General features: G+C 45.8%; 1 protein-coding gene across 1 annotated transcript in view; it reads right to left on the reverse strand.

Moving 5' to 3' along the window:
- The window catches only part of LOC135913075 (sodium-coupled monocarboxylate transporter 2-like), a 137,572-nt gene that overhangs the window by 91,984 nt on the left and 22,009 nt on the right, over positions 1 to 23,579 (reverse strand). Inside the window, exons 3-5 of the mRNA XM_070533257.1 lie at positions 12,601 to 12,861; positions 12,150 to 12,215; positions 10,790 to 10,841 (exon numbers count right to left, since the gene is read on the reverse strand). Coding sequence (XP_070389358.1) covers positions 10,790 to 10,841; positions 12,150 to 12,215; positions 12,601 to 12,861 — 379 coding nt within the window. The remainder of the gene's footprint in view (positions 1 to 10,789; positions 10,842 to 12,149; positions 12,216 to 12,600; positions 12,862 to 23,579) is intronic.

Genomic DNA, 23,579 nt, shown 5'->3' on the forward strand with positions numbered 1-23,579 from the left:
TGGCCGCTCAGGAGTTAAAAATTCTGGGATGACTCGCAAAATCGAAAGACACCAGAGATGCTTCCATTAAAAGCATTTTCGTCGACTTGGATGATGAATTGCATTTGCCTCGGTTGCTGGTTGCCATGGCAGTTCGGCGATAAAAACGCTGTAACAGTGCAGGATAATTTAATTTCCCCGGTGCACTTTGGAAACTAGCAATGTCGCGGGTACTGGATAAAGAGAGACGACGCATTGTAAATCTGTGTCTACAAAATTATTCTCAACGCGTTATATCGGAGATGACAAAAAGGCCACTGAAAACTGTAAATAGAATCGTCCAGGCTTACAAGAAGGATGGAAGAATTGCGGATGCTCCCCGTAAAGTCCGGCAATGAGTGGCCATTGTTGCGGCGGCTGCTACAAACCAGACCCCCACCGTTCGAGAAATTAAAAACAGCCTCAGGCTGGGTGACGTCCGTGAAACGACTATCAAGCGTCGCGTCTAGGCCCCAGCCTATTAAAGAGCGCGAAAAAAATGACTGTATTTTTACCCTCATGACTTATAAAAAAGATGCTAAGTGATTTATGTGGTGAGAAGTGTGTTTCTGTTTATGTATATTGATTAAGCAGGCTGTTCACAAGCTGTAGACGAAACCAGCTGGAAAATGCTCCAGTTAGTGAAGTACGCCTTCCCGCAATGCCGCCTCGGTCACTCAGTCACCTAAGTCTAGCGAAGTGTACTTTACAGCAAAGCAAGAGGCGGCGCGCTCCAGCGCTGTAGCGTGGCTGTAGCAGACGACGCGAACCACCACCCTCGGGTCCGTGTGCGCCTGCGCCGCTTCGCTTCGATGCGCCGCCGCGCTGGACGCACTGGCGCCCCGCAGAGCGCGGCTACGGTGAGCCGTGTTCCCCCAAAGAGTGGAGGATACTGTACATAGCTAGCATATCGCGAAGGCTGCGGCCGAAGCGGTATGCCATGTCATTAGTTTCCGGATTATATACTGTAGGGGTACAGCGGATGATTCGGCCTTAATCTCGTTAGGCCCGGAAAGCATCGAGAAGGAAGGCGCGGCTCTATCACTCAGGAGTTCGCTAGGGGCGTTGTGGCGGAGAATGAAATGACGCAATATGAAAAATGCAATATGACGGCTAATGGCAGATGGTGGAGCGGCTGTTTTCGCATAGTACGTCAAATGATCCACAGTGACGACAATCCAGCCTTTACTAGCTGAATAAATTGAAGTGGTGCGTATGTGTCCAATGCAGCACGATGAGACTAGGGAAAAGAAGGCGTCATGACGGGTAAACTTGTTCAGCAGGTGATTCCCGGCGTTTTCGGTGGGTACATGAGCTAATGAACTTGCGCACACCATTAAACACGCCCCGCCATTATAATTGCCGGGACAGACAAGGTAGGTCACGAAGAGGCCAGCATGTGCGCACTGCGGGTAGGCGTGAAAAGTTGCGCATGTATTGACTTTTTTTCTTTATTACTGACATGGCAACATATAAAACAATACATTTTAACCATACACAAGTGTAATGACTTGGATCTCTGTCATTGGTTGGTGGTCACGGAGCTAAAAACGCTTGAAGTTCGCAAGCTCAGTCATCACACTGTGCTATGTTGGTTTTTCTTTTTGCAGATCATACATTTCTTTATATAACAAATGCTTTCAATGCACTATTCTCTAACAACCCGGGCGTTTATTTCGGTATATCTCACGGCCATTCTAGTTTCCCATCAACTGTGGAACGACACCAACATGAACATGTCATACGGTACTTTGTCTTAATTTAAAGTAGAAGAGAAACGAATCTCATATGGTGTAATCGGCAAGTCCTGCTTTAACGTTCTCTGTGAAATGTCGCAGTAGAACACAGCATCCCAGCAGTCAAGAAATGTGTGTTCAACTGTTTCGCGTTTCCGCCATAGTAAACAGTTGACGCTCCAAGTGACAGAAAGTCCTTTTTCCTCTAGCCACAATTTCAAAGGTAGAGTATTAGTGTTGAGCTGGAACAAAATGACTTTACCGACAAGGGTATTGGCATTCGTTTTGCTATTTTTAGAACGTCCTTTTCAGGTCCAATGCAGATATCGAGCGATACAATGGCACCGTCAACATTCTGTATACCAGGTTCTTACATAAGCGCTTTCCCGGTACCCTATTCTCAAGCATTTCATAGAAAACCGAACCTTTAACAGCTGAAAAGCCCAGACTACTTCTTTTAGGAAACCACGCACTCTGCCTTGACTGCACCTACGTGACGATATGGCATAGCAAAAGGCATAGCTTTGCTCAGCCTTTTTTTTTTTTGGAACATAGTAAACAATAATGGGTGACTTTGATCCCATAAGTAAATACCGTATTTACTCGATTCTAACCACCCCCTTTTTTTCACGATCGCGATGCCCAAAGATTCGAAATATCTAGAAAGACACCCCCTCCCTCTTTTCGCTTCCACGTCACGAGGAGATGGGTGCGCGAAACAACATTTTAATTTGCAAACATTAAAAAAAATCGGTGCAGACAGTAAACCCACCGCTTGTGTAGGATGCTCAGTTACTATCACTGCCACTCGAGTTCATCGCACCGCTTGAACCACTGCTCTTAGTATCCCACAGCAGGTCATCTTCCGATCCGTCGAAGTTCTTTGTGATCGAGCACTTCTTAAATGATTTGACCACAACGTCCACTTGGACCCTCTTCGACGCGTCCGAAATCCACTTTGCTATGGTTGATGGGGACGCTTTCTGCAGCTTTCCTGTCAGCGTCTTCTTCCGGTCAGGGTTTCGCGCCCACTCTTCGTACTGCTGTCGGAGATTGGCTTTGAAGGCCTTGTTGACTGAAACGTCGAGGGGTTGCAGCACTGGCGTCATGTCACCCGGAATGCCAACCACGTCGCTACTGATGTTCCGAAGCTTTGTCTTTACCTCCGGGGTCAGATGGCCGCGAAACGCGTCCAACAGAAGCATCGACCATGTGCCTGCAGGTCCGCCCAGCAATGATTCCAGAGTGTGCAAGCGCGTTGGGCGGCCTTGGCTACGCGCTCTTCCTAACAAATAGGGGGGTGCTTAGATTCGTATGCAAACTTTTTTCCTAACTCTCTCGCGAAAATAGAGGGAGGGGGGGTGCTTAGAATCGGGGGGTGCTTAGAATCGCGAAAATACGGTAAACCTCGACACCACCTGCATAATGAACAAATGTGCCAGACCTAATCCTCCACGTTTAACGGAACCAAAGAGATTAGTGCGACTGGTGCCCTCCCCGCTTGAACCCCATGCAAACATTGCGAGCGTAAACGTTGTAGGTTAGCCATTGACATTCACAACGCTCGAAGCACGTAAGAAATTTTGGCAACAGCAAACAGGTTGCACACCGTTGCATGAACAAACATTGAGAAATTGCGGCCTCCCCATTTAAGTGTACACTCACGAACCCTTTCAGCTTCAGCATTCCAGTAACCAACGGTATCACGGTTGTGCTCAAGCGGCACCCCTAGGTACTTTGCCGGCGTGACTGTCCAGCGGATATTGTCACGTGGTAGTGACGGTGAAGAAAGAAGCAATACGGTGGAATACAAAACGAGCTTTTATTGGGCGAACCTGTGCCCACAAAAACAGGCTACACTTATAGCACAACGATAGCGGCGAACACGGTCGGCGATCGTCGGAAAACTGATCAGCGGGTCAAGTGCGTCGGCTTTTATAGAGCAGTCGTCGAACGTTCCAGACTAATCGTTCGGACCCGTGCGCTTTCCACAAAGTTCTACACCATTCGCGTTATGGGATGAAATCAGATAACACAAGGTTCGGCGACAACAGACAGCCAGGTAGAAGCATCGATAACTTTCCAGAAACATCGGATACATTCAGGCGCGTCCCTCGCTGTGCGATTACAGTTGTTAAGCGGCGAAACGTGGTCGCCCGATAAAGATAAGTACACGTGTCAATACCCCCCTCTTAAAAAGCATCGACCCGATGCTACATACAAGCGAAATAAAAACACCCATAGCAAAGAAAACAACAACAAAAAATAAGGAATTTCGTCAGCGTCCGTAAAAGGGTTTAAGGCGCACCACGTGGACCACTTCAGATCGTGCGCGGCGCCGCTGTGAATGCGAAATGCCGTCTGGCACGACCTCATAGTCCAGAGCGCCAATACGTCGGATGACCTTGTAGGGTCCGAAATAGCGTCGGAGTAGTTTCTCACTGAGTCCTCGTCGGCGTATCGGTGTCCAAACCCAAACACGGTCGCCTGGCTGGTACTCAACAAAGCGTCGTCGGAGGTTGTAGCATCGGCTGTCAGTCCTCTGTTGGTTCTTGATCCGTAGGCGGGCGAGCTGTCGGGCTTCTTCGGCGCGCTGGAGATAGCTAGCGACGTCAACATTCTCTTCGTCAGTGACGTGGGGCAGCATGGCGTCGAGCGTCGTCGTCGGGTTCCTGCCGTAAACCAGCTTAAACGGCGTGAACTGTGTTGTTTCTTGCACCGCCGTGTTGTAAGCAAATGTTACGTACGGCAGGACGACATCCCAGGTCTTGTGTTCGACGTCGACGTACATCGCTAGCATGTCGGCGAGGGTCTTATTCAGCCGCTCCGTAAGGCCATTCGTCTGCGGGTGGTAGGCCGTGGTCCTCCTGTGCCTTGTCTGACTGTATTTCAGAATGGCTTGGGTGAGCTCCGCTGTAAAGGCCGTTCCTCTGTCGGTGATGAGGACTTCTGGGGCGCCATGTCGAAGCAGGATGTTTTCGACAAAAAATTTCGCCACTTCGGCTGCGCTACCTTTCGGCAGTGCTTTAGTTTCAGCGAAGCGGGTGAGGTAGTCTGTCGCCACGACAATCCACTTGTTTCCGGTTGTTGACGTCGGAAAGGGTCCCAGCAAGTCCATGCCGATCTGCTGGAATGGTCGGCAAGGAGGCTCGATTGGGTGTAGTAATCCGGCTGGCCTTGTCGGCGGTGTCTTACGTCGCTGACAGTCTCGGCATGTTCTGACATAATGGGCGACGTCGGCGGTCAGGCGCGGCCAATAATACTTTTCTTGTATCCTCGATAGTGTCCGGGAAAAACCGAGGTGTCCAGCGGTCGGATCGTCATGTAGGGCATGCAGTACTTCTGGACGAAGTCCTGACGGGACAACAAGAAGGTAGTTGGCGCGGACTGGTGAAAAGTTCTTCTTCACGAGGAGAGTGTTTTGAAGCGTGAAGGAAGATAATCCGCGCTTAAATGCCCTGGGGACAACGTCGGTGTGCCCTTCCAAGTATTCCACCAGGCCTTTTAGCTCCGGGTCTGCCCGTTGCTGTTCAGCGAAGTCTTCGGCGCTTATCATGCCAAGGAAGGCGTCGTCACCTTCATCTTGCGGCGGCGGGTCAATGGGGGCGCGTGATAGGCAATCGGCATCGGAGTGTTTTCGTCCGGACTTATAGGTTACAGTGATGTCGTATTCTTGTAGTCTGAGGCTCCATCGTGCCAGTCGTCCTGAAGGATCCTTTATATTCGCTAGCCAACACAACGCGTGATGGTCACTGACGACTTTGAATGGCCTGCCATAAAGATAAGGGCGAAATTTAGCTGTAGCCCAAACGATGGCGAGGCATTCTTTTTCGGTCATAGAATAGTTGCCTTCCGCTTTTGACAGTGACCGGCTAGCGTAAGATATCACCTGTTCGACTCCGTTTTTCCTCTGGACTAGAACGGCACCGAGGCCTAGGCTACTGGCGTCAGTATGGATTTCTGTATCGGCGTACTCGTCGAAGTGCGCAAGTAACGGCGGCGACTGCATGCGTCGTTTGAGTTCTTCAAATGCGTCGGCCTGCGGCGTTTCCCACTTGAACTCAACATCACATTTAGTTAGATGTGTCAACGGCTCGGCGATGCGTGAAAAGTCCTTGACAAAGCGCCTGTAGTAGGCACACATGCCAAGGAATCTACGCACTGCCTTCTTGTCGGTGGGCTGCGGGAACTTTGCGATGGCAGCTGTTTTCTGGGGGTCGGGGCTTACTCCGGATTTACTGATGACGTGGCCTAGGAACAGAAGCTCGTCGTAAGCGAAGCGGCATTTTTCTGGCTTCAGAGTTAGCCCTGATGACTTGATGGCCTCTAGTACTGTGGCAAGCCGCCTAAGGTGATCGTCGAAATTTCCGGCGAATACAACGACGTCATCCAAGTAAACGAGACAGGTCTGCCATTTAAATCCCGCTAAAACCGTGTCCATCACGCGCTGGAACGTTGCAGGCGCCGAGCACAGTCCAAATGGCATAACCTTGAACTCGTAGAGGCCATCTGGGGTGATGAAGGCGGTCTTTTCGCGGTCTCTTTCGTCGACTTCTATTTGCCAATAGCCAGACTTGAGGTCCATCGAGGAGAAGTACTTAGCGTTGCAGAGCCGATCCAATGCGTCGTCTATCCGTGGAAGGGGGTATACGTCCTTCTTCGTGATCTTGTTCAGACGACGATAATCGACGCAGAAACGTAGGGTTCCGTCCTTTTTCTTCACCAGGACAACAGGGGATGCCAACGGGCTTTTCGACGGCTGGATGATGTCGTCGCGCAGCATTTCGTCGACTTGTTCTCTTATAGCTTCGCGTTCTCGCGTCGAAACTCGGTAAGGGCTCTGGCGGAGTGGTCGAGCGCACTCTTCGGTTATTATGCGATGCTTTGCGACTGGGGTTTGTCGAATCCTCGATGACGTCGAAAAGCAGTCTTTGTAGCGTCGAAGGAGACTTCTGAGCTGTTGCTTCTTAATCACGGGGAGACTTGGATTTATGTCGAAGTCTGGCTCGGGAACTACGGTCGTCGGGGTAGATGCAACAGAATCCGAGAGGACAAACGCATCGCTGGTTTCCTGAAATTCCTCGATGTATGCGATCGTCGTGCCCTTGTTGATGTGCTTGAACTCCGGGCTGAAGTTTGTCAGCAACACTTCAGTTTTCCCTCCATGCAGTCGAGCGATCCCTCTTGCGACGCAAATTTCACGGTCTATCAGGAGGCGTTGGTCGCCTTCGATGACACCTTCTACGTCAGCGGGTGTTTCGGTGCTGACCGAAAGAACAATGCTGCAGCGAGGCGGGATGCTCACTTGATCTTCAAGCACACTCAAGGCGTGGTGACTACGAGGGCTCTCCGGCGGTATCGCTTTATCTTCCGACAGCGTTATTGACTTCGACGTCAGGTCGATGACTGCGCCGTGTTGGTTCAGGAAGTCCATACCGAGAATGACATCTCGTGAACACTGTTGGAGGATAACGAAGGTGGCAGGGTAAGTCCGGTCATGAACGGTTATTCTTGCCGTGCAGATTCCAGTCGGCGTAATGAGGTGTCCTCCAGCGGTCCGAATTTGGGGGCCATCCCATGCAGTTTTAACTTTCTTCAAATGGGCGGCGATATGTCCACTCATTACGGAGTAATCAGCCCCTGTGTCCACTAAGGCGGTAACTGCGTGGCCGTCGAGAAGCACGTCGAGGTCTGTGGTTCTTTGTCTGGCGTTGCAGTTAGGTCGTGGCGTCGGATCACGGCTGCGTCGTGTTGAACTGAAGTTAGAACGTCGCGTCGTCAAGTCGTCGTTCGTCGGTGTAGTCTTGCTTTCTTGACTTCGTCGTGACGGCGGCGTGTCGTTATGTCGTCGAGATCGTTTCGTCGTCGTCTTCGTCGGCGCCGGAGGATCTTCGTCAGTTCGACGAACAGCAACCGCACCTCCATCGGTTGCTGCTTTTAGTTTTCCGGATATGGGCTTGCTGACCGGCCCCGGGCTGGGCCAGTGTATGGTCGGCGCTGCGGCGACAGGTAGCGGCCTGGTGACGGCGAACGGGAAGCACGTCGATGGCTCCACCGAGTGGCGGTGAGGTAGTCGGCGATATCGCGAGGTCGTTCGCCAATCTGTGGCCGCGGCGCGTTAACGGCGAAACCTCGCAGTTCCATCTCCCGGTATGGGCATCGGCGGTACACATGGCCGGCTTCCCCGCAGTGGTAGCAAAGCGGGCGGTGGTCAGGAGCGCGCCAAACGTCTGTCTTCCTCGGGTAGGTGCGCTGGGCGACGGGTGGTCGTGCTGGCGGCGGTGGCGGCGGCGCACGACGAAACTGCGGCGTGACCGGGCCCTGGCGCGGTCGTGGAGGGGGGCCTTGACGGCGTGCGACGGCGGCGTAGGTCATTGCTTGCGGCTTGGGCTGCGGCGATTCAGGGGCTACTCCAAGTTGCTGTTGGAGTTCCTCACGCACGGCATCGGCAATCGAAGCCACTTGAGGCTGTGATGATGGGAACAGTTTTTGTAGCTCCTCCCGCACGACAGCTCGGATAGTCTCGCGTAGGTCGTCGGTGGCCAGTGACTGAAGTCCGGCGTAGTTTGTCGCGTTCGTGCGGCGGTCGAATTGCCGGTTTCGCATCTCGAGTGTCTTCTCGATGCTGGTGGCCTCGCGAAGAAACTCGTCGACGGTCTTCGGTGGGCTTCGTACCATCCCGGCAAAAAGTTCCTCCTTCACACCACGCATGAGTAGGCGAACTTTCTTTTCCTCGGGCATTTCAGGGTCGGCGTGGCGGAAGAGACGGCTCATTTCTTCCGTGTAGATCGCGGTCGTCTCATTAGGTAGCTGCACCCGGGTTTCTAGTAACGCTTGGGCTCGTTCTCGGCGTACGACGCTTGCGAATGTCTTCAGGAAGCCGCTTCGGAAAAGTTCCCAGGTTGTTAAGGTGGCTTCTCGGTTTTCGAACCACGTCCTGGCCGCGTCTTCCAAAGCGAAGAACACATATCGCAATTTGTCGTCGATGTTCCAGTTGTTAAAGGTAGCGACTCTTTCGTACGTCTCAAGCCAGCTTTCCGGGTCCTCGAAAGTTGAACCACGGAACGTCGGAGGCTCCCTGGGCTGCTGCAGCACGACGGGTGACGCTGGTGCTGCCATTGGGGTGGACTTGGTGGCCATCCTTCTAGTCGTCTCGGGCAAAAGTCCGTGCTCCGGGGGCAGTCCTTGCAGCCTGCGGCTACCTCGCTGGTTCTTATCGACGTTGGTGTCTTCCGAGTGAGGGCTTGGGTCACGGCTTTGTGGGGGCGTCCGGTGCATGAACGCAAAGCACCTCCACCAGATGTCACGTGGTAGTGACGGTGAAGAAAGAAGCAATACGGTGGAATACAAAACGAGCTTTTATTGGGCGAACCTGTGCCCACAAAAACAGGCTACACTTATAGCACAACGATAGCGGCGAACACGGTCGGCGATCGTCGGAAAACTGATCAGCGGGTCAAGTGCGTCGGCTTTTATAGAGCAGTCGTCGAACGTTCCAGACTAATCGTTCGGACCCGTGCGCCTTCCACAAAGTTCTACACCATTCGCGTTATGGGATGAAATCAGATAACACAAGGTTCGGCGACAACAGACAGCCAGGTAGAAGCATCGATAACTTTCCAGAAACATCGGATACATTCAGGCGCGTCCCTCGCTGTGCGATTACAGTTGTTAAGCGGCGAAACGTGGTCGCCCGATAAAGATAAGTACACGTGTCAATATTTGCAAACCTACTCGGATGGTCTTTCCGATTGCCGATCCATGCCCCTGGGAATTTATCGAAGTTGATAGCATTGGCGGTCATTCTGCAGTATGATAACGCTTCTGTGACCGCGATTTCGACGCTTTCTTTATCCCGACAAAAGAATGCGATGTCGTCCGCGTATGCGAGCACTTTCACTTCCGCGGACTTCACTCTGAAATCGGATATTCTATTGCCGTTCTAGATTTTCCTACAAAGCGGCTCTAGGTACATTGCGAATAAAAGAGGGGACAAACCACAACCCTGGCGAACAGAAGACCGAGCACTAAAGCTTCTGTTAACTTCCTTGTTTATAATGAGGCTGGCGTTACAGTCCTGATAGCACATCTTTACCCCATCTAAGATCAAATACCCTATATATATATGTTCTAGAATACTGAAAAGAATTTTATGGGCTACACGGTCGAAAGCCTTCTGCATATCTAACTGTAATATGGCACAGTGTCTACCTAGGTCGTTACAGTATTCTAAACTGCTTCTGACAGTATGAATATTTGTGCAGATAGACTTTCCTTTAATGGCGCATGTTGGATGCGACCCTACCATGCTGGTCAAAACTTCCTGTAATCGCTTTCCGAGCAATCTTGTACATATATTACAGTCTGCATTCATTAGTGGTATCGGGCGGTAAGCGTCGAAAGCTAAGAATATTTCTGGGTCCTCTGAATTGAGTATCAACTACTGTAATTAATGTCATTTCTGTACTTGCCATTTTTGTCCTTATCTTTCTTGGCACTTTCGAGTGAAATGTGAGCGTTCACAGACTAGGTTATCTTTTTTCTGCTACTGGAGTATGCTGTGTAGGAAAATGGTCTACTTAAGTGTAACTACAAAATAAACTCGCGCAATTGTCTCTTTCTTTAATGTTCAGAACTCTACGAGCTCCGATAATGATGGAAATTTCAACTGAGAGTGCTTTGGCACACACAGTTCATCTTACCTTGGAGATCTTGAGTGAAAGACGAAATAGTGAGAACGTTCGTAACTGTTCTCGGTAGTTATTTATTATTTAATGCCTATGTAAGTAGATGTTTCTGATTATTTGCTTGATAATATAAAGAAGGCTCAGATCTGCGTTAGACAGCTTCTGTAGTAAAATTGCTTGATTCCCGTGGAGGGCATTATTTATGGTTGTTTCTTTTTTGGGGCTTAGGAAGGGTAGGTACGAGAGGTGGTAAATCCGTCAGAAGATCTTTTTAAGAGTATAATATTACAAGCTTTTTATCCCATTGCGTTTTACTTGGACACGAAACGTGTAATAGTGCATACATACTTGTCGAGATCGCAATGGCAGCGCTGTAAATACCGATGGCTCCAAGGGTTTGCTGAAGCAGGTTACATGTAAAAACAGAGGGCACATATCAAACGAATGCATTAAAGGAAAGTTAGATATAGGTTACAGCAAATCTAACCCTCATGATTGCAACCTGAAGCGTTGAAAGGAAAGTTAGGAATTTAAAAGTTATTGGAAACAAAACCTACTGGGACAAAATATTCATGGCGAATGTTATAACAATATTGCGACTATAGCTTATAATAAACCAAGGCCTCCCGGAATGAAATATATATGGCGGAAGCCACTTTTAGTTAGAAACACATTTACATAGCTTTTCTTACGTAACTGCTGTTAGCTAGTGACTATCACTGTGACGATTGCGTCATTTGTTATCTCCACTATAGTAGCAACCAGTGACGATCTCATGCACTATTGTGTCAGAGGACGCATTTTAACCAATCCGGACGCACATGATGTGTAATTGTATATCAATACGTGGCTTCCGGGCAATTTCGTTACGGTTCATACGGAATGTGTGTCACTGGCCGACTGCATTTTATAAAAATTTGCGGGATATAGCAATTAACATGTGCTTGTTCTAATGAGTGACACCGCAGCGTACCAATTGGTGATCATTTCCAAGTGTGTAGACTAAGGTTCGTTTCGTAACTACGTGCACAGCAGAAGTTAGGCTGCATTAGCAAGTAAGAATGTTTTTTTTTTTTTTCATAATGATGCTCCTTCTTTTAGGACTATATATACCAAGCGACGTTATTCACGACCATTTTTCATTTAGTAGCGATGCATAATTAGCAAGCGTCCGCCACCAATATTGTAATCGTTAGCAGCGTTGGCCTAAGGCTATTTGCATAAATTGCTGCGGCGCACACATTTTATTCAGAGTGGTGACCCAGGGACCATTTTCACAACACAGTTTCTGCTCTAATTGTCAAATTCTCGGAGAATTGGTGCTGGAGTTTGAATGTGGTAGCAACGAAAAGAGCCCTGTTGCGCCAAAAACTGTACAACACAGTTGGCAGTTTCAGATGGACAGGCGACTTATTGGCGAGGACGGTGAGCAAGGTGTAATGAGTTGTGCTACATAAAATGTTTGTTAATTAGAGCGTAGCCTACAGAACTTCAGATCACCTAGGACAGGAAGTTCGAGTTGAGGAAGTGTGCGAAAGCAATCATGTTCTGGAGTAATTATATTGCGCATTGGTCCGGCTTTTTCTAGTTTTATGCATCAATCAACACAATCTTAATTATGAGTGAGATCATGCTGCGCATGCGGAAGGTTCTTCGTGCATTAAGTGTCTTCCAGCAGCCGTGAAAAAATGATATTCAACTTCCTTACACTTATTAAGAAGTAGATGATACAAGCAGTGATGCCGACCTTGTTGTCGAATCGCATTCGTAGGTACTGAAAATAAATCGCATTGTAAGCATCAATACACACCAGGAGCAAATAAATCGTGATCTTTGATATTCTGCGTCACCAGCATTATACTTATTTAGTGTTAGAAATTATTGAGAAACTTGGTAGATGTGATAGTGAACAGAAACTTCATAAATAAACTAATATTACGCATCATAATTACTTATTTTTTTATAAGCGCATTAACGACAAAAGCGAGTGCAATATAACACCACATGACAAGGGCAGTAACAAATGACATATTTATGCATTTTGTGATGTTTGTATAATCCGTTTAAAGCCACGAGTCTGTTAGGCTACCATATTTGTGCCTTTTACTTGAAATTTAAGCCTCTCGTATCGTCTATCAGAGCCTGTACCGAGACACTACCTGAAATATGGTTGAAACCCGTAGGCTGTAGAGCAGCGGCACCACAGTTACCGCCACGAAAGTGGCGCTAATGGGAATCCAGGCCACGGTCCAGATAAGGTGGAAGCCGTACGCGTAGTAGTGTCCCACGATAGGCACCACGTTCATGCCGTTCACTGCTGAAGCGAGAACAGAAACGGCCAGTGCTATGGAGGGAAGGCTGCGACCTCCTAAGAACGCCTCCAGCTCCGGATTCACCAGGCCACCCTCGCCCGACGCCACCTGTTGCGCACACGTATGAAATCGTTTCTACAAAAAAAGCACATACGACAATAAAAGTGGAAAGTAGCAGACATGTACAAAGGCAATAATAGGTGTAGTATAATGGCGGCGCGTTAGAATCAATTATTGTTTTGGGGGATGTCAATATGAGATTAGTCGCTACAGCAACAGGACCTCACTGTGCAAGTATATACGGAGCAGATATTGCGCGTGGTAACCAATATGCTCTTGCGAGATGCAAATGGGGCAATCGAGGCAGCATCATGGTAATGAAAACCTTAAGCAAAAATGGTTTTTTGGGCGTCATGACACAGGAAAACCTCATTCTGGAAAGAAAAAAAAAGATCGGCGTCGTCAGCCTCTGAGATATCGCTCATAAACCTAAGTTGTGGGCGAAGTTGCGTTGGGACGCCGTAGCCCCACTGGCTCGCATGCGCGACCACTAGTGGTGAGCTCGCCTTTTGTGCCTGACATTCGCGTTGATCGCACGCAAGTTGCTTGCTATATCGCGGCCCATGAAGCTGTGGGAACCTCTACACTTTCAGTGTTTATTTTGTTTTGTGCTTGTGGCGGGCCATTGACCACTCGCATAACACTCACATGCTTATCCACATCAGTACTCAAGAAGCTTATACTGAATACCAAAGCGAACAGGGGGACTACACTCATACAAAGAAACATACAAGCATGCCGCACCACTGCAGCTCAACTACATAATTCCGATCCATTTTAACCCTGTCTTATGTCTTTACGTCAACTAAATGGCTTATATACAACCTCGCCTTATTAGATGAACGCCACCATGATGCAGTAACTTAAAAGAAAAAAGTACGCGTCAAATGTTTATTTTCAAATTTGTCCGCGTGTTTGACACAGGCGCGTTGAATACCCAAGTGCTGACATTGTTTAAATTGATTACCAGCAGCAGCTGGGAAATTTGGGTAATTATTGCTACGGAACTATACTTGCTCTACACCTAGCTTACGTTCAGGTGTTTTTAAGAGCTGCAACACCTTATTTCAAGCATAAATTCGCACATTTTCCAAGACATTAAACGTAAATAAGTGGGTACGGGCGCAACGCATGGGCGATGTGGTGACTAGTTTCTGCTTTGCCAACAGGCGCTTTTCATCTGCGCTTGCTCTCATGGGAGTGCACAGAGCATGTAGCTGACGGATCCGGCTGCTGCTGCTGCGGCTGCTTCTGCCGAATTGGAACCTCGTCCATGGATTATCGACAATCTCGACACCAGGAAATATAGTGGAACAACGCCATGGGGGGAAGACCGTATACAGCAAGCACCCTTGCCGACAGCATCCAATTGGCATGGCGGCAACACATGGGCGATGTGCTTAACACTTTCGTGACCGCACCTATTCCCGTCGACAGTATGTTCTCGATGGTACAAGTTCGAATTTTGGTGCCTCTCCGAGCGCTTAGGACAGCTAGCGCCATCAAACAGGTTAAAGAGAGACTATTTTATCAGGTTCAGATTTGTGTTTCTCGTTTCCACCGTGTAGGGATTTTTAAAGCGCCTGCATGGTCGGGGTGACGAGCGCTCGTTGTTTTCGAGATGGCATTTACGTCGTGCGCATCCGCTGCATGGAAACGGTGGGTTTCGACGGATCCCGACGCATCTGGGCTCGAATTTGTGAATGATAACAGCACCACAAACTCGTAAGACGACTTCGATTCGTCGGACTTCAGTACGGACGACGACAGTGCAGCAAACTGCCGTGGAACATTGACAGGTATCCGCCAGGGAGTTTTGCTTTCATCCCGGACTATGTTATCGCATCGTAAGGATTTCCGCCGTGTTCTAAGGGTTACAGTTCCTATCTGCAGGGTGTCAATGTCATTCAGACAGCACCACTTGCCTGCGGCCACGCAGAGAGTGGAGTTTTGTATATGAAGACCGCCGGGAGTGGACCTTGGAATCGCGCTCCGGAGTGCTGCGCGGCGGTTTGTAAGAGATGTCAATTTCTTGTTGTTTTTCGCCGCCGGAATCATCAGGGATATATGCAACAAGACAAATAAGTATGCGTGGATGCATATTTTCGAGAAGCCCACGTACAGCGAGAGATAGATCGCGGAAGGAAGTCACTCATGAGGAGATGCTCAAGTTCATCGGACATCTCGTATACATGGGAATCGTGCAAGTCCCATGCTTGCATTGTTATTGGAGCACATGCAGATTATTCTCCGGGCTTCTTCTGCCTACAGTGATGCCAACGAAATGGTTCAAGGCGTTGCTTGCCTTCCTGAGGGTGTCTGATCCAGGGAAGACGACCGTCGCATCCCACGGCAAGCTTCACCGCATATCCTCTCTGCTTCAGCACATCAACGATTCTTCCACGTTATTTTTTCAACCGCGTCGGAACCTTTCCGTCGGGGAGAAAATGGTAAAATCAAAAGGTCGGTCTGAATTCGCCATTGCATGAGGGATAAAGTGTTACAAATTATGGGTTTTGGCAGATTCAGAAACGGGGTACACTCTTCAGTTCAGCGTATACACGGGAAAGCGCGAAGAGCCTAGCGTGCAAGGTTTGGCATTCGATGTTGTGACGCGACTGTGCAAAAATTATCTTGATCAGGGTTGCATCATTTCTTTGGCCAATTCCTACACTTCCACATCTTTGTTTGTTCATTTACCGGAGCGCAAGACACTTCCATGTGGGATAATGTGGAAAGATCGGCGTGGCTTTCTAAGTGAACTCAAAGGCACACAGTGGGAAAAGAAGGCGAAAATCGAAAAGAGAAGGCAGAGTTCGATGGCTGCGGGAGCAGGATGTTTTGTACTTGCAATGGAAAGACAGGCGGGTTGTGAATATGTCTACCGCGCAGACAGCGAATAAACTCGTCTTTACAAAGCGAAGAAAGAAAGTTGGGAATATGAGGACAGAATTGTCCGTGAAGAAGCCGGCGCTGATCAAGAAATACAATGTGGGCATGCTTGGAGGGGATAAATCTGACCAGCCCATCGGATCCTACAACATTCTTATGAAGTCCGTGCGTTGGTGGAAGACAGTTTTTCCACTGCATCGATATAGCTGTAGTAAATAGCTTTATGATGTTTGACGATCATCATCAGCAGCATCCAGAAGTCCCAGAATTATCACGAAGTTCGCACTTCAACCAGTTTGCCTTCAGGTTAGAACTAATCGACCAGCTACTGGGATATGATGAGCCACATTTTGCGGACCCCCCAGTTGCGCCTGTTGTTGCCTCTCGGAGCGCACCTTAGGTTCAACAGCATCAAATACAAAAAAATTGAAAGATATAGAAAGTGTAAATTGTGCTATGAAGAAAGAAAAGTTGCGCAGAAAAAAATCTGCAAAACGTGCAGCTAACCTCTCTTTCACTTCATCGAGAAACTGCTTCGCACGGTGGCACGATAGACGACACTAGGTCTAATGTTTTCTTGTGTACCGGAAGAACTTTTGTAGATACAGAGCTAATATTTGCAGGCTGATTTTATATGGCCCTCTTGTTGAAAATGTATATTTCGATTTTTTAAATATTTTTATTTGTGCAAAGCAGCATTGATGTTTTTATGGATCTTTCTCATTTTTGTTGCAATGTTTTCGTTTTGCTTAATTTTTTCGTACTATTATTAATAAAAATGTTGTTTGAAATTAATACCGTTGGAAAGATAATTTCTTCTTCTACAATTTGATATCATACACTTCAACATGAATCATTTCCTGTGGCAGGAAAAAAAATAATTACCAGACTACCCTAAAACTACCGATTTTCCCGCAGTCACGAAAGTGTTAAAGAAGTGTTAGCTTTTTGGACAGGTTAGTTCATAGTCATGCTATAAGAGTCACAATCTGCAGTGCCCACTGTTGCTGCAGTGCCCACTGCTATTGTTTTCTGCTATTGCGTCACTATGCCTGCTGTCGTCGGGTGAAGTTGAGACGAATCCTGGACCGGATATAAAAGTACTTGCGCAAGGGTTGTGTGAACACCAAAAGGCAATTCAGGACAGCCTAAGCGAGATACTTGAATACGTGGAAGCCATTGTACAGCTTTACAGTGACCACGCGGCAGGGCGTGCTGAGCTAAAACAGACAACCGAGACGCTGCATTCAGCGTTGGAGAAACATCAGGAAAAACTTGTTTATTTAGAATATAGAATGCGGCGAAACAAACTAATCGTGTTTGGAATATCGTAGAGTGACAATGAAACTTCAGAAGAACCTGGAAAAAAAGTAGTTCTAGAAATAACAAAGAAAAAGTTCGGTCTTAACTTGTAAATAATAGAGCCTATGTACAAAATCGGAAAGCCGCACGAGAACAAATACGCAAACGAAACTATTGAGGCCTCATGTAGTAATATTGGAGCTTTATGATTATAGGGAAAATGAAAACGTTTTTCAAAACTGCGCGAAACTGAAAGGATGTGGTATTTCTGCTGGCAATGACTATTAAAAAAACGATGAAAAAGCGCGGGCTAATCTGGAAGTCTGCTTTGAATGAAAAAGAAGGCTCGCACATGCGCCTGAACCGTGACAGGCTTGTTGTAGATAAGAATGTCTACGTATGGTATTATTCCAAAAATAGCCATGTCAGGATACGGCAATTCCCGAAAACCAATTTGACGCAATCAAAGACTACACCAACAGCTGGGACCCCTGAACCAATACCGTCTTCCAGGAAACAGACTTTCGACTTATAAACCATAATGATCGCAGCCTCGCAAATAAATTTGGCGATATAGAACGTGTGCTAGCAAGTCATGATCCCCAGGTTCTTATAGTTATTGTTAGCGAAACATTGCTGCGGCCATAAATGCAGACTGCGAGTTGTTACCTCCAGGTTTAATATAATACGTGATAATAAAGAAAATAAAGAAGGAGAAGTTGTATTCATAATACAGGAAAATACTGAATCTGTAGAGAGGAACGGTATCCCTAATCATACAAGCAACCAGTCTGATCGTTTATTAGTAATTTCAGGCGTCCCCCTAGGGTCTGTACTTAGACCGGTACTATTTCTCGTTTATATTAAGGATAATTATTCTGATACTAATGAAAATGGTACTGTACCACTGTTCGCGGAGTACTATTTAATTTATCGAGAAGTATGTTACTACAATGATAAAAATTTTACTGACGACGCCCTGGCGCCTACTGAAAAAAATGGTCGAAAAGTTGGAAAGCGCATGTAAATAAAGAAAAAAATTCGTTTTGATTATTAGCTAAGTCTCACTGTACTAGCCATTGGTAATAAATGTAAATACTTAGGAATAGCAATATCTGAAGGCCTCAACTGAACTGAACGTATCACTAGTACTTGTTATACCAGTGCAAAGAAGTTATGGTTCTTACGTCGCAAATTAAAACTCGCTCCAGTCCCCGTAAATTTAGCACCGTATTTAGCTGTAGGAAGGACTACACTGGAATACACAAGCATCATATGGTACCTTTACGAAAAAGGATTAATTAATAAAATTGAATGGGTGCAAAGAAGGGCGGCTACATTTATTGCCTAAAGATATTCCCGCACTGATTCCGTGACAACGACGCCGCAAGAACTAAATTTATGCCCCCTCTTGGAATGCCGTCGCATAACCAGACTGTAAATCTTGTTTCTGCTTTCTTATAATGTATTTTACTTTGTTGCAGTGCAGTACACATTTCCGCGACAAGTCCAGAGCCTACGAAGTGATCACCACAGAAACTTTCTAGAACATCAATCTCGTGCGAACACATATGCACACTCTTTTTTCCTTAAAGCCATAACATACTGGAATGATTTACTGGATGCTATATGTGATTCTCAAACGGTAGAGCACATTCAAACCAACGTTACAAAATATTTTCTAAGTGAATCCTCGTGATCTAACATCTCATGTATATTTTAGAATGTAGTATTGTGATGTACAATTTTCTGGTTTATGTGATATCAGATGTATCATCTAGGTTGTAGGATGTTGTATCGTGATGTATTTTTTGGCTATAAGTTGCTGCTTTATGGTTGACATGGCGACTGCTATGTGAAATTGTGTATTGTAGTTATCTATAATGGCACATTGCTACTTTACGTAAGCATCGATGGGTTTTGTATCATGCTATTCCACTCCTGTAACGGCCCGATCGGTCAGCAGTAGCTGCAAATAATATAGTAAAAATAAAATGACTTCTAAGCGAAATTCTCATTTTATTGCAATATCAACATATTTATTGCAACTATATAGACACTCCAAGCAAATTTTCAGCGTCGACGCCCTGAGGTTTCGCATATCCTGGCATATGTATATTACATGTTATGCCAAGGTCGGTGATATTGTGTATATTCGCGTTATATTGCCACTCCATTCTATCACTAAGCTTTCTGATCCAGGTCTTATATCCTTGACAAAATTATTCCTCAGAAAGTTGATAATAATAGCGCAAAAACAGATGTCATGAAAGATAACGCTGACAGCACATGCCTTTTATGTTAAAGCTTCTCAGGAGATTAAATAATAAATGTGTGAAGAAATATCAAGGTTAAACCTAAAAGTAATGTAATTTTACTAGCGTGGCAAGCTGCGCTATCTTATGGATAAACCCAGGAAGAGGCTGAAAATAGTCAATGCGCAAAGTGGTGGTGAAGACACTCAGAAAAACGTTGTGTTTTATTAATAAGTATAAAAAATAAATTAACCAACGGAAACATTCAAATAGATGACCCCGAGCACAACAGCTCTATCCTCTAACCATTATGCTACGGGCGCATACCTCAGTAAACGGAATATAACATCAATCAGTACATGGTCCTGCATATTTCGCTTGCTGTGTTAGAAGAAAAGAAATTGAATTTCTCCTCTCCTGTTCCTGCTGGATTGTCGCCGAAGGATCGCATTGAGGAGTCGACGTCTTTCACCGTAACACATGCCACAATTAATTGCCTGTTGTGTAAGAGGAGAGTGTTGAAGTTTAACATACTCACTGGTGCAAAATTTGAGCACAGCCCAATACGTGTCTTCGTTTCGCGACATAGTTAGGCGAATAATTTCAGACCGAAATCACCCCACCGATTTGTAGTGCGTCAGTGCTGTCAATGACTCCGCAGAGGCAGGGGCTGTGTGGGAACGCGGCACGATCAGCTGCATAGGAGCCAGCTGTGGAAGAAGACGACACTGAAGCGTCAAGCACGCCGAGGAACACCAATGCTCAACCCAGGAAGAGCTGCTGAGAGCTGAGCTCTAAAATATGCAAGTTTTCCTTTGCTTCTGTAGATGCAAGCTACTGCTTCGATGACACAAGAATAAACATGTGTCGCCGCCTGCCAGCAGGTACAGAAAGCAGCTCGTCAGGGAGCGTTGCCGCCTTTTGCTCACTCCTGGAACAAGCGGCAGCCCTCCCCTGAAATGCTTCTTTCTGCAGCTACCGGCAGGCGGCAACGCAAGCTTATGCTTGTGCCGTCGCGGCTGCAGCTCGCATCCCCATAAGCAAAGGAAAATTTAGACTGCTTTTTTTTTGAAATCTAGGCAATTAGGTGTTGCACCTGTTTCATTAGGCGACATAGACTCCAAAGTGGGATACTCTGCAAAATTTCAGCAGGAAAAATGTAGCGGTAAGCGCAAAATATTTTAATGTGTAAGCATTATGCGAAAGCACTTCTTTCGAGGAACTCGTATGGGTTTCCTTTGCAGCAATTGCTACGAACGGGTGGACGTCTCATTCTCCCTTAAATAATTACCTCTCTCCACCTTAACCGGATTATTTCCGTCAAACTCTTGCCTTTGCTTCCAGTTGTTGGAAAATTCGACTTAAACCTGCCATCTGCTAGCTGCCTGGTTAGCTAAGATGGTAGAGTGGACGCCCTGGAAAGGCTGTGGCCCCGGGTTCGGGTCCTTGAGCAGGACGAATATTTCTGCAACTCCTAGGCTCTTCATTCGAGGAAGCCGTAGGGGTTTCCTTTGCAGCAATTGATACGAACGGGTGGAATATGTCTCATTTTCCTTTATTAATTACCACTCTCCACCTTGCGGGTTTCCGCAGAACTGTTTTCTCCGAAACCATTAATACAGCACTACGGGAAAATCCGGCATTGTAGTTGGCGGCATGTACGAATGATGGTATCAAACATTACCGACGACAAAGAGGAAAACCATTCTCATAATGATTTTCACCACTGGATACACAAGGTCAAAAAGGGAGAGCTGGAAAACAGGCCGAAATTTATTCGGCTTGACAAAGTTCCGGTCTCCCAGACAGGCACGGTAGCGGTTAGTGTATGGATAGAATCACGCATAAAATGTGGATCTGAGTATTTTAAAACCAAGTACATGTAGATACTTTTATGTTATTACATACAAACTAGTTATAATACAGTTGTGGAACGTAACTCCCAGTATACAATTATAATCTGTTATCTTGCATATTATTATTTGACACAGACTCCATCGCGTATATCATAGGACTGCAAAAGCAATATATCTACATGTATGTATGTATATGTGTACATATATATATATATATATATATATATATATATATATATATATATATATATATATATATATCACCTATGTTTATCGGACACTTCTGTGAAATTTGATACATATATATATATATATATATATATATATATATATATATATATATATATATATATATATATATATGTATATCAAATCTCACGGTAGTGTCCCATTAACATAGGTTACCATCAGGAAACGTTCATGTTTAAAAAATTGCTGTAGATACTTGCAAATTTTTATGTGCATCTATGTTAAGAAAAGTAGAAACAGAAAACATGCATATATGCTGCTGCTTTCGCTACAGACACCTCGGCAACGTAGCCCAGTGCGTCGTCACATCCTCGAAGTTTAGAAACGAGAAGCCGCCCTTTGCAGCGTCACGTTCACAACGCAAACCTGGCCGCGCGGCCCCGGCACAATCACTGCAGCGGAAACCTGGATTTTAGAAATAGTAGTTACAAGTGTGAACGTATAAATACAACGAGAGTACATCATTAGTCTTGCCGAACTGTTAGAGCAGTTAACAGTACACATCTATACGAACAAATCCAATACTTTAGTTTTGTTCAGTGATAATACATCAGCACTTTGTTGGACGAAATTGTTAAGCAGGGATGGTAGCGTATGTTTAGCGAGTTGACACCCATAATTTGTACGTGAGAAAGGGACCTGTCATTGTGCCTGGCGACGATATGAATACGTACTTATCTTTTCTTGTAAAGTTGCCAGGGTTAGGAATGAACCGATTTTCCCAGCATAGCTTTTCTATAGCTTAGTAATGTTTCAAATTTGTGTATGTCACAAGCTCTGAATATACTGTTTTGTAGGAAATGCTCTATTTGGGTTCGAAAAAAGAAACGTTCGCTATCGCCCGAATCGCTTTCTTTTGAAGTATTTCCAACATTTCAATATTTTGCGCTTTAGTGCTACCTCATATAAGTGAACAGTAACTGAAGTGTGAATGGAAAAGAGCATGATAAATGGACGCTTAACTTGAAAAGGTAACGCACTTCAATTCGGTTTACCACACCAACAATTTCTCGTACCTTCGAGCAAACATGACTAATGTGTTCATTCCAGGGCATCTGCGCTGTGAATATTACGCCTGGGGTTTTGTTGGATGACGTAATGTTAATTTTATACGGACCCCAAACAATATTATCTGGCAATGTAGTAAAACTTCCCGGAGCAGAAAAATAACGAACTTTGTTTTTGGTTTCATTGGGGATGAGGCCATTCGCCTTCGACCATACTCTAAGTCTATAACAAACAGAGCTTGCTTTAGGCGTTATTTCGTTTAAATCGTTACCTGCAAAGTTACCAGAGCAGTCATCTGCATACGCGAGAAATTGACACATGTCACTTACTTGTACAAAATCATTAATGTATAACAGGAAAAGTATCGAGCCAAGGATGCAACCTTGGGGCACACCCGCTGTCAAAGGTTCTATCTACCAATTGTTCTCATTAACCTTAACAAACTGATGTCGGTTTTCTAAATAAGATTGGATAAGTTGAAGTGTTAGTCCTCGGAAGCCGTATTTTTTCACCTTTATCAGCAGCAATGTATGGTTGATGCCATCAAATGCTTTGTTCAAGTCTAAGTATAACCCTAAAGTTACAAGTTTTTTTACTATGTTCTCAAGAATAAGGTCCTTCCGTATACTTAAGGCTATTTCCGGTGACCGATTTTTCTTAAATCCGTGTTAACAGTCAGTTAGCAAGCTGTTTTTGCGAAAAATTATTAATACGAAAGTTAAAAATTTTTTGAGTACCTTTGATAGCATAGGACATATAGAAACTGGTTGATAATTGTCAAGATTATTTTTGTCACATCCATTGTGAATAACGATTAATCTCGCTAGCTGCATGTTACGCAGGAAAACTCCAGTTGAGATAGAAATATTAAAAATGTGCATTACAGCAGTTGCAAGTAAGTCTATTACGTACTTAATTGGCCTAATTTCTGAATCACCTACGCCTTTACTGTGGCTATTTTTCAAGCATGAAAATGTTGTAATCACCTCATAGATGCTAGTAGGCTTTAGGAATAAAGATTATCTTAATGAAGCTGCATGAATTGTATCTTGAATGTTGTGATCTACGCATCCTACTTTGACAAAGAAATTGTTAAAATGGTTCGAAAGTTCTGTACCACCTACAAAAGTGATATCAATGTTCAACGCATCTGTTCGCGTATCGACTGGCTTCCGATTTAGTGCATTGTTAAGTGTACGGCTGC

Source organism: Dermacentor albipictus, chromosome 2 (assembly GCF_038994185.2).
Source record: "Dermacentor albipictus isolate Rhodes 1998 colony chromosome 2, USDA_Dalb.pri_finalv2, whole genome shotgun sequence".
NCBI classification, from domain to species: domain Eukaryota; kingdom Metazoa; phylum Arthropoda; class Arachnida; order Ixodida; family Ixodidae; genus Dermacentor; species Dermacentor albipictus.